Consider the following 11121-nt stretch of genomic DNA (forward strand, 5'->3'; position numbering starts at 1 on the left):
CATCGTTGTAACTGTTTTCCTATCTCTCCTTAGTAGTAGTTAATTAGAGTTAGACGCGCTCTAATTAACCCTAACTACTAAATAACCCAAGACACGCGCTATAGGTTTAATCTAGTAGCAGCCTTAAGAATTAGAGAGATCGATGAAGCGAAACAACACAAGCCACGCGGTTGCATTTAATTTCGTCGGATGTTCTTCCTAAGATTTAATAATTGCTTAGACGCGGCAAATCATTAAATCTTAGTTGCTTCACAGATTGGAGGGATCAAACAATTACGGATTTGATATCCAACCTAGCAATAGATTGTAACGAATAATAAACTAGTAGTACTCCTAGCAATTAAATGAGACAATCATGAAAATAAGTATAGAAGAACATCTGATACTCAAAGCATAAATCAAGCAATAAAAACAAATTAGATCTCACAGTTTTATTGATTCCGAGGCTTCCGTTTCCTTCGACCAATTATGAAAGTTTAGCCACGCAGGGCCATGACTAAAACTTAGAGAAGAGGGGAGAAGATGGAAGATAGAAGATTGGAGATGTGTTTTGTAAGGTAGAAGGTTCCCCCCTTTTATACACGTTTCATCCCATATGCTAGAAGCCTAGGAAATCTCCTAATGAAAGATATTCCAAATACTATCCTAAAATAACACTACCCAAATCTTGACTAATTAAGGAAAATATTAAACATGAAAGAGATGCTCCTTTCATGTTGTCTTCTTCCACGTGGTCCCCACAAATCTCTTCTTTAATTCCATGGTCCTGCATGCATCTTTTCTCTCATTTCCTTCCTTTTGCTTTAACTTTTCATTTATTTGCTTGGCTTGGCTGGAATTGATTGGATGATTATGAAAAGGCTCAAAGTAAAGAAATTTCCATATCTGAAAACTTCCTAAAATAAATCGCATCAGATCCACATCAGAACGTCAACTTTAAGCCCGATTTCGACCTTGATTCATTCGGTATCTCTCAAAACGCAAAACATAAAAGTTGTAGATCTTTTTCTTGGCGTTTCACAGCATCTTGAATCATCTCAATCGAAGCTTTTATGAGAGAGTTATGCCCAGATTACGAATTGATGTCAAATCTGTCCAAAATCGCCCAATTAGCTTTGTTTTGCATTTAATGCCTCAATTTGCATCCTAAATCAAAATATAAGAATAATGAGTACTTTTAGGAATTAAATAAGTATAAGAGATTAAATATTAAGGGGAAAAATATGACATTTTACATTCTCATCAGTGGCAGAAACTATAGTGGTGGGGGAAACTCATCCAATCTCAGAGGCCGTGTATTCTAACTCTACTTTTTCAGGAACAAATCGTCCATTCTGCCAAGTTTGTGACAGGATCGGCCACACAGCAAAAACCTGTTATCAAAGATTTAATCATGCTTTTCAGAACGAGACTTCCAACTCTCCACAAGCTCAAGCTTACTATTCCTCTCCTACCATCTCTCACGATGAGAATTGGTACCCGAACATTGGTGCAACACACCATCTCACAAGTGACATGCATAATTTAACCATTTCAGCAGAGGAATATGGTGGACAAGATCAAATTCGAGTTGGAAATGGGACATGTTTGAATATCTGCCACATTGGTTCTGCTTTACTTCCTTCTTCCCGTCATACATTTCTTTTACAGCAACTTCTTCGTGTTCCTAACATCTGCAAAAATCTCATATCTGTTAGTAAATTTGTTAAAGATAACTCAGTCTTTTTTGAATTATATTCTTCTCATTTTGTGATTAAGGATTGCAAAACTCGAATCCCTCTTCATCAAGGACCACTTAGCAATGGTCTCTACCAGTTCCAACCATCCACTATCACTATGTCTACTCCTCAAGCAATGGTTGGTCAAAGAACATCTCAAGCTCATTGGCATCGTCGCTTGAGTCATCCAACTTTTCGTACGGTTCGTCACATTTTATCTCAATTTGGTCTTCCAGTTCCAGTTTCTTCCAATAAATCGGCAGTCTTGTGTTTTGCATGTTTGCAGTCCAAGAGCCATCAACTTGCTTTTCGTTTTTCAAATTCTGTTTCGTTTAGACCTTTGGAATTAATTTTTTCGGATGTATGTGGTCCTTCCCCAACAACTTCATTTCATGGGAATAAATATTATGTTTCCTTTGTTGATTCTTTTAGTCGCTTTACATGGCTATATCTTATCCAATGCAAATCTAATGTTTATTCTGTATTCATACGATTCTAAGCCATAGTTGAGAGAATGTTGAATCAAAAATTAAAAACAATTCAAACAGATTGGGGAGGGGAGTACCGACGACTTCATAGCTTCTTTAATCAACAAGGGATCCTTCATAGACTTTCATGTCTACACACTCACCAACAAAATAGTTGTGTGGAAAGGAAACACAGGCACATCATAGAGACCTCTTTGGCATTAGTTGCAGACAGCTCAGTACCCAAACTTTTTTGGGATGAAGCATGTCAAACTTCTTGTTATTTGATCAACCGTATGCCTACACTCATTTTAGGCAGCCTTTCACATTTTGAAAAATTAAATAAAAAACCTCCATATTATAATTTTTTGCGAATCTTTGGATGTGCATGTTTTCCCCATCTGAGATCTTATAATCAACATAAATATGAATTGAGATCCAAATAGTGTGATTTCTTAGGCTATAGTTTTCTTCATAAAGGCTATAAGTGTTTTCATGTTCCTACTCAAAAATACTATATTTCTCGTGATGTAGTGTTTGATGAAAATGTATTTCCTTATGCTGTCCAGCCCAAACAATCATCAACCTTGCCAATACAATCATCAACTGTCTCCTCGCCAATTTATGTACTTCCTTCAATTTCGGCTCCTTCTACTCCAATACAAAATTCTGCTCCCTCATCAACTCAAAATCCAATGTCTAATCTAGCAGAACCTAATGTGGCTACAACTTCAAATCTCTCTCAGTTACCAAGGGCTCATCCCATGACTACAAGAACACAACGTGTTATTACAAAGCCAAGACATTTCACTGATGGAACCGTGAGGTATCCAATACCAAGAGCTTTAATAGCTACATCTTATGATCTTTCTTTGCAGGAACCTACATGCTTCTCCACAACTGTGAAAATACCAGAATGGCGAAATACAATGCAACAGGAATTCAATGCATCACTTCAAAATCAAACATGGTCTTTGGTTCCACACTCAGCTGCACGCAATATTGTAGGTTGCAAATGGGTGTTTAAATTAAAGCGGAAGGTGGATGGTTCTTTCGAAAGACACAAAGCTAGACTAGTTGCTAAGGGCTTTCATCAACAAGAGGGGGTTGATTTTGGGGAGACATACAGTCCCGTAGTGAAACCCACAACAATCAGAACAATACTCTCAGTTACATATTCAGCTGGTTGGTCCATTGATACCCAAAATGCTTTCCTTCATGGATTTCTATTCGAAGAGGTATTCATGACTCAACCACCTGGATTTTCAGATCTAGACAAGCCCTCACACGTATGCAAACTCCAAAAAGCCATTTATGGCCTAAAGCAAACACCAAGAGCATGGTTTTCTCAGCTCGCTAACAAGCTCATTGATCTTGGTTTTATTGGTTCCCAAGCTGATTCTTCTCTTTTTACATTTAAATCTGAAAGTGTCAATATGTTTATTCTCATTTATGTAGATGATATTATTATCACTGCATCCAAATCTTTAGCCATTGATGATCTTCTACAGTAGCTGCGCATTGAATTTGTTGTCAAAGATCTTGGTCCAATTCATTTCTTCTTGGGCGTGGAAGTCATACCTCTACAATCGGGTCTTCTATTATCATAGAAAAGGTACATTCTGGATCTCTTAAAGAAGACAAATATGCTGGAAACCAAATCAATATCCTTTCTTATGTCTTCATCACATATTTTATCAGCATTTGAAGGAGATCTCGTTGAAAATCCTTCTCTTTTCCGTAGCACAATTGGTTCATTACATTTTTTATCTCTTACACGTCTAGATCTAGCTTTCTCTGTTAATCGTGTTTGTCAATTCATGCATGGACCAACACAACCTCATTAGCAAGCTATAAAGCAGATCTTAAGGTATCTCAAACATACAGTCACACATGGATTACTCCTACAATGTAGCTCTTCCTCTCAAATTGCCCCTTACTCAGATGCAGATTGGGTTGGTTGGCCCGACAACCGACGTTGAACCAGAGGATATAGTGTTTTCTTAAGGAGCAATTTAATTTCATGGCGCTCACACAAATAACCAACTATCTCACGTTCAAGTTCGGAAGCTGAATACAAGTCACTTGCTAAGACGGTAGCTGAACTATTGTGGATTCAAAAATTATTGCATGATCTTGGCATATTTCTCCAAACTCCACCAGAATTATGGCGTGATAATATTGGCGCAACCTATCTTTCAGCTAATCCGGTTTTTCATGCTAGGACTAAGCATGTGGAAATAGATTTTAATTTTGTTCGGGAAAAAGTTGCTTCACAAGCTCTAAAGGTTTGTTTCATCCCAAGTCACGATCAAATAGCAGACGTTCTTACCAAGCCTATTTGTCTGCACAAGATTCCACAATCTCTGCTCCAAGTGAAAAGTGAAGTCTCTCTCGTTGAACTTGCAGGAGGATGTTGAAGCTAACAATAAGTCTCATTCAAATTCAAATGACACCAAGAATCTAGGAACACATTTGAATTCAAATATCTGATTGTATACTTTATCTTTTGTAACCACTTAGATCTTCTATAAACAACATTGAAACAGAACATATCTTTTATAACAAACTCATCTTGTATTTACTATATATGTTAATGAGAACCCAAAGAGATGGGCATGCAGTAAATCAAGTTACATACATTAAACCTCTTGTATTGTTTTACTCTATTATCCTCTAACTTAGCTGCGGCAAGCCTCTAAAAAACTGTGTTGTCTATAAGACAAGGCCCCGTATGCATCATCTTTGTTCTGAACTAATGATTTTGTGATGCAACTATACTATGCAAAGCCAGTACATCCACGTGTTATGCAAAGTAGTTCTAGGAATTCTAGGTGTTGAAATTTCTAGAGATTGTTGGAAGATAGAAGCAGTTCTAGGGTTTATTATATGATTCCAATAATTTCTTTATATGATCTAATTTTCTGTAAAACTAGGGAAGCATTAGTTTTTGGTATACCACAGTACAGTGTATCACCATGAACCTCATGATATTCTTCATGTTTGAGAAAACAATTCAAGATGGCTTTCTTCCACAGCTCCTGCCAACTTTTCACAATTAAATGTGAGAGACTTGTTGAGAAACTTAAATGTGAGAGAATTGTTGCTAAACTTAATAGATGATTCAGAGAATTTTGGAAAGCCCACTACTGATGTAAGATTTTGTGCACCTTTTAAAAATTTATCAAAATGAAGCCAATGATTTATATCTGAACACACAGGTTTTGTATAACTCAAACTTCATATTATTGATTAGTGGTTCAATGACCAAATTTATGTTTAGGAGCTCATAGGAGCCCTACAGACACACAACATAGATATGAAAAATGCTCAATTGTGTGCCTTTGGTGCTCTTCTCTTGTTGGTTCCTTTAGTTAAGTTTCTTATACATAAAAACAATACTAGAAACTAGAAGTTTTCGGACAAAAGTTGTCTAAGCAGTACTAGAGAGAAGACTAAAACAGATAATTGGTTATTTAAGTCCAACAGGATGTACAAGGCCAAGCTGCTTGCTGCCTTGCACTTGTTTGATTGAAAGAGTTTTATTCTTCTTACTAATTCTCCTGGCCATAATTTTTGTCCTTGTTCATATCCTAATACAGAGCCCGGATGGTTGCACCGTAGCATCCGCAGCAGCAGGGGATGGAACACTGAGAATTTGAAATGTTTTTGTAGTCCCAGAAGTTGCTCCCAAAGAAAACCCTGAGCCTTTTGCTCATGTGAATCGCATCCGATAATCAGGATAAAGCTAAAGAATTCAAAGCTTCAGTGTGATGAGTACAACAGTTAGTTGTCTCATGCATGATCACTTGGTACTCCAAGTTGTTGTACTAGTTGTTTTTGGTATTAGGATCTAAAGGCAAGTGACAATCCCAATTATTTGCCCTGTAAAGTTCACTTGATGTGAAGAGTTTTCACATACAAACTTGCTTATTGAGAATTCATCAAAAAGGATTTTTGTATGTATGATGTTTAATTTTTTCGTTTATCAGGATTTTAATACTTTAGAAACCGATTTTATAGGTTTTAAAATTCCGGTTCTACAGAATTAATACAAATTAATTTTAATTAAATAAAAGTAATGGCTTCGTGACGCATGGATGCATCACTCAAATTCGATCAATACTTTCTGGGTGCTATCTTTCGTGTGAGCACGTTTTAACAAGTGCAAATTTTGAAGGAATCGAAGCAAGCCTCTGTAGTATGGCCTTGGGATGCACGGTTCATAATTGTTTTCTTCCAACTTTTCAACGACATATACGTACATTTGTTGCTGGCAAGCAGTTTGATTTCTTTCTCGGCACGCCCCTCTACCCTACAAGCTATTCCTTTTCAAAAAGTAGCACCTTAAAGTGACTAGCCTTGAAATGTAAAAGGTTTAATTTATTAATGCATCCTCTACTTATATATATGCACATATTTCGTGTGTATATATATATATATATATCTCATCTACACCATTGATTTGGCACTAAAATTGACAAAACTTTATTAACGACCCATATGATCGGAGATGTACGCAAGAAATGCATGCACAAGCTATTCAAATAACACTATCCCTCCAAAAAAAAATAAAAAAAATAAAATGTCTTTTACTTTATTTCTCATAAAAATAATATCAATTTAATCATTTATTTTATAATTTTAACACTTTTTCTTATGTGTGAATTTAAATTTTTCTTTAATTAGTGAAGTTCGGTACGTAAAATATTTAATTAAAATAAAAAGTGATAACTGAGTTAATATTCGAACTCAGAACTTTTAACTATATATATTATTATGTTAAATTACTATTCTTTTAAAAAAATTTAAGATTAGATTATAAAATTAATCATTTATTTTATATTAGAATTACTTTCACCGATTAATCTACGTAAGGAACAAAACAGTGGTGGTTTGGATGACAAAAGACAAAAGCTGTATTATATATTTATATATGTAGCTAAATTCTCCACAGCTATCTCTTCCCTATTCATCTTATGTTCATGATCAGAAGATTACAACACCTCCCAAGCATTCTGTAAGAAAGATAAATGGCACTAAGCAATAATGTCATCGGAGCCATCAACTTCGTCGCCATGCTCCTCTCAGTGCCGATCATAGGGGCGGGGATCTGGCTGGCGACAGAACCGGACAACTCTTGCGTGAAAATCTTACAATGGCCTGTGATCATACTGGGAATATTGATCTTGGTCGTAGCACTAGCAGGCTTTGTCGGAGCGTTTTGGCGAATCCCATGGCTCCTTATTTTGTACCTGGTCGCCATGCTTGTTCTCATAATATTGCTCGCCTGTTTGGTCGTTTTCATCTACATGGTCACCATCAGGGGCTCCGGCCACCTTGAGCCGAGCCGGGCTTACTTGGAATATCATCTTGATGACTATTCCGGCTGGCTTCGTCGAAGGGTTCAGAGTTCTTACAAGTGGGAGCGCATAAGGAGCTGTCTTAGCTCAACAACTATGTGTGCTGAGCTGAGCCAGAGTTATCGCATGGCTCAGGATTTCTTTAATGCCCATATTAGCCCCTTACAGGTAATTTCTAAAATTAAGATTTGTTTTTTTTTCTTTTTTCCTTGTCTACGTAAATCATATAATTTGAAACCCTAGCTTGCTACGCTTTAGAACAACGTTAAACAATGGCTCCTGAATTTTTTTTATTTTAGATTTATTTGGTGTGGTATAATATTTTTTTTTTTTGGGCTCACAAAAATTAACTATGGAATGACAAACTTCATTGATGTTGCTATTGCTGTTGCTGCTGCTGAAGAATAAGTATAAATTTTTATTTATCTCTTTTTCTATGTTTTATAGAATTAGTTTGGTTAGAATATAAATTAAATGATTAAATCAATTATTTCTTATCAGTTTAAGCTTTTGAGATAATTAATGATTTAACGTGTTGAGCTTAACTAATTCATGCATATATTGAAATGGAGTTTCAACGCCCCCTACCCATGAAAGAGAAGAATTAAAATATAAATTATCTCTCTTCTTATTTGCTTAAACTTTTTAGAATGAAATTTTGATAGGAAAATTTGTTAAGGAAGTAAACTCAAATGGCATTCCACCTTCAAGTTTCTTATCAGGCACATCCTTGTAATCTAATCAAAGTATTCTTAGAGTGGTAACCCTGGCCTCCATCTTAAACTAGGGTTTCTAAGATTCCTCAGCCATGAGTTAACCCTTTTTGTTTTTTCAAAATATTCTTCATCTTTATGTTTTATTCGTTTTATACACGCTTTTTCTTTACAGTCAGGATGCTGTAAGCCACCGACCCAATGTGGGTACACATTTGTGAATCCAACCTACTGGATAAGTCCCATTAACACCGCCGCCGACATGGATTGCCTGCAGTGGAGCAACGAGCAGACCCAACTTTGCTACAACTGTGATTCATGCAAAGCTGGATTGTTGGCCAATCTGAAGAAGGAATGGAGAAGAGCAGATATTATATTGCTCATAACTCTTGTTGCTTTGATATGGGTTTATTTGATAGGGTGTTGCGCATTCAGGAATGCTAAAACTGAGGACCTCTTTCGCAGATACAAGCAAGGTTATGTCTGAGAGACACAAACACACATGCATATCAACTAGTGTCCTCTACGATTATCTATCTGAACGGTAGATGAATGGGACAAATGATTATGAGAAATTACGCATGAGAATCACATGATCAGATAAGTGATTGGACAATTTAATTTTTATTTGATCAGGTGAATTTTATCAATAATCTCTCACAATCTTCTGCTTAAATCATCTACTATTCGAACAAATAGTTGTAAACAATCATGAATGATCCGGGTGACATTTTGGATATTTTTGTATTATACGAAGCATGCACTATTTCTTTTCTTTGTCGTTGGGTTTGATGAAATGATTAGTGTTGAAAACTGAGCAAATTTGTCAAAGGAGTGTGCGTGGTTTGCGGAGGGCACCGAAAGCTGATTGCTTTGTCCAAGTTAAAGTTATTGACATGGTTGAGTGTGGAACCCAAGGGTGACTTTTGTTGAAGGATTTCAGGACTCTTTTTTATCTTTAACTTTCTCCAATTTGCAATCATAATTTGCTACAGTACAGAATGAAAAGGGCATGTTATTCTCTGAGTGACAAAAGTAAAAGAAATGGGTCATTTTTTTTTTCTTTGCAAAAGAAGAATAAAGAAATGGGTCATGGTTTCTAGGCGCAGCTCTCTATAAGACTGTAACTGATGATGTGTTAAGGTAGGGATGATCACTCCCATAACAAATGGGGTCATGTTTCCAATATATTCTTCTCTCCATGGAAGGTGAGAACTTTTATAAAAGTTAAAGAGGGAATGGTGCAACTCTTCATGCCTATCTATTCATTATTTCATTCCTTGGCTAGCTATTTTTTCTTTGTTTTCTTCCCGATCGAATTTCCATCCTAACGTACGGGAAGAATCCTTCCAAACACTTGTATTGACACCGTTTCATTTGAAAAGGGTTTATGTTATATAAAGAAAATATTGATTTGGATTAATTTTATGTTTCATGAGGTATTTTTTTGAAAAGGGTAATGCATGGTTATTCAGGTATATATATATATTTGTCCCTCTTAAATTACTATTTTTCTGGCCTAAAAGATTAAGCTGATAGGAAAAATGTAAATTTAATCATTTAATCAATACTTTAACATTTCTCTTCACGTGTAGGCTTAAGCTCCATTTTAATAGGTGAGACCCAACACGTGAAATATTTAATTTGAAATGGGAAGTAGTAAATGAATGAGATAGGATTCGAACTCAAAAATTATGCTCTAATTAATACCATGTTAATTATTATTATTATTTTTTAAAAAAAGCTTAAGCGAATAGGATTGAAAGATGTAAATTTAATCATTTAATCATTTAATTAATACTTTAACAGTCCCAAATATATGATATGCACGATCATTCAGGGAGTAATGATAGACATGGTACCTTTAGTCATCCCTGGCCTGTCCGTCACTTATCACAAGGAAAGTGTATTTTATTAAAAATAAAAATGAAAGAATACACTTTACTTGTGGAGAATGACGGACAGGGAACGGCTAAAAATCTCCTGTCTATCATTACTCATTAACCATATCATCTGTAACGACCCAGGGAAAAGCGCTAGCTACATCTGCGCTACCACCCCAAAAAGACTAGTCAATTTGAAGCTTTTCCTAGAATCACTTATAAAGCCCAGTTTCACCTAGTAACTAGGCAATGTGGGACTTAGCACCCATGAGCATTTTTATAAACTACTCACTCTGTAAACTATTCATCTCTTCCCAATATGGGACCGGGGTGTTACAAACTCCCCCCCTTATATCCCTGACGTCCCCGTCAGGGTCATGTCATGAAGTGCTCCAGTACCACATAACCTGGCGTTACTAGGTCCCTCTTAAATTACTATTTTTCTGGCCTAAAAGATTAAGCTGATAGGAAAAATGTAAATTTAATCATTTAATCAATACTTTAACATTTCTCCTCACGTGTAGGCTTAAGCTCCATTTTAATAGGTGAGACCCAACACGTGAAATATTTAATTTGAAATGGGAAGTAGTAAATGAATGAGATAGGATTCGAACTCAAAAATTATGCTCTAATTAATACCATGTTAATTATTATTATTATTTTTTAAAAAAAGCTTAAGCGAATAGGATTGAAAGATGTAAATTTAACCATTTAATCATTTAATTAATACTTTAACAGTCCCAAATATATGATATGCACGATCATTCAGGGAGTAATGATAGACATGGTACCTTTAGTCATCCCTGGCCTGTCCGTCACTTATCACAAGGAAAGTGTATTTTATTAAAAATAAAAATGAAAGAATACACTTTACTTGTGGAGAATGACGGACAGGGAACGGCTAAAAATCTCCTGTCTATCATTACTCATTAACCATATCATCTGTAACGACCCAGGGAAAAGCGCTAGCCACATCT

At 35.8% G+C, this 11121-nt stretch overlaps 1 protein-coding gene across 1 annotated transcript; it reads left to right on the forward strand.

Annotated features, from left to right (window-relative positions):
* The first annotated feature begins 7125 nt into the window (after positions 1-7125).
* Positions 7126-9195, forward strand: LOC133853653 (protein TORNADO 2). Its single transcript, XM_062289650.1, has 2 exons — positions 7126-7716; positions 8437-9195. Exons 1-2 carry the CDS (start codon positions 7219-7221, stop codon positions 8746-8748), a joined length of 810 nt encoding a protein of 269 aa, XP_062145634.1. The 5' UTR covers positions 7126-7218; the 3' UTR covers positions 8749-9195.
* The last annotated feature ends 1926 nt before the right edge of the window (positions 9196-11121 follow it).

The sequence above is a fragment of the Alnus glutinosa genome, chromosome 13, assembly GCF_958979055.1.
Source record: "Alnus glutinosa chromosome 13, dhAlnGlut1.1, whole genome shotgun sequence".
Lineage (NCBI taxonomy): Eukaryota > Viridiplantae > Streptophyta > Magnoliopsida > Fagales > Betulaceae > Alnus > Alnus glutinosa.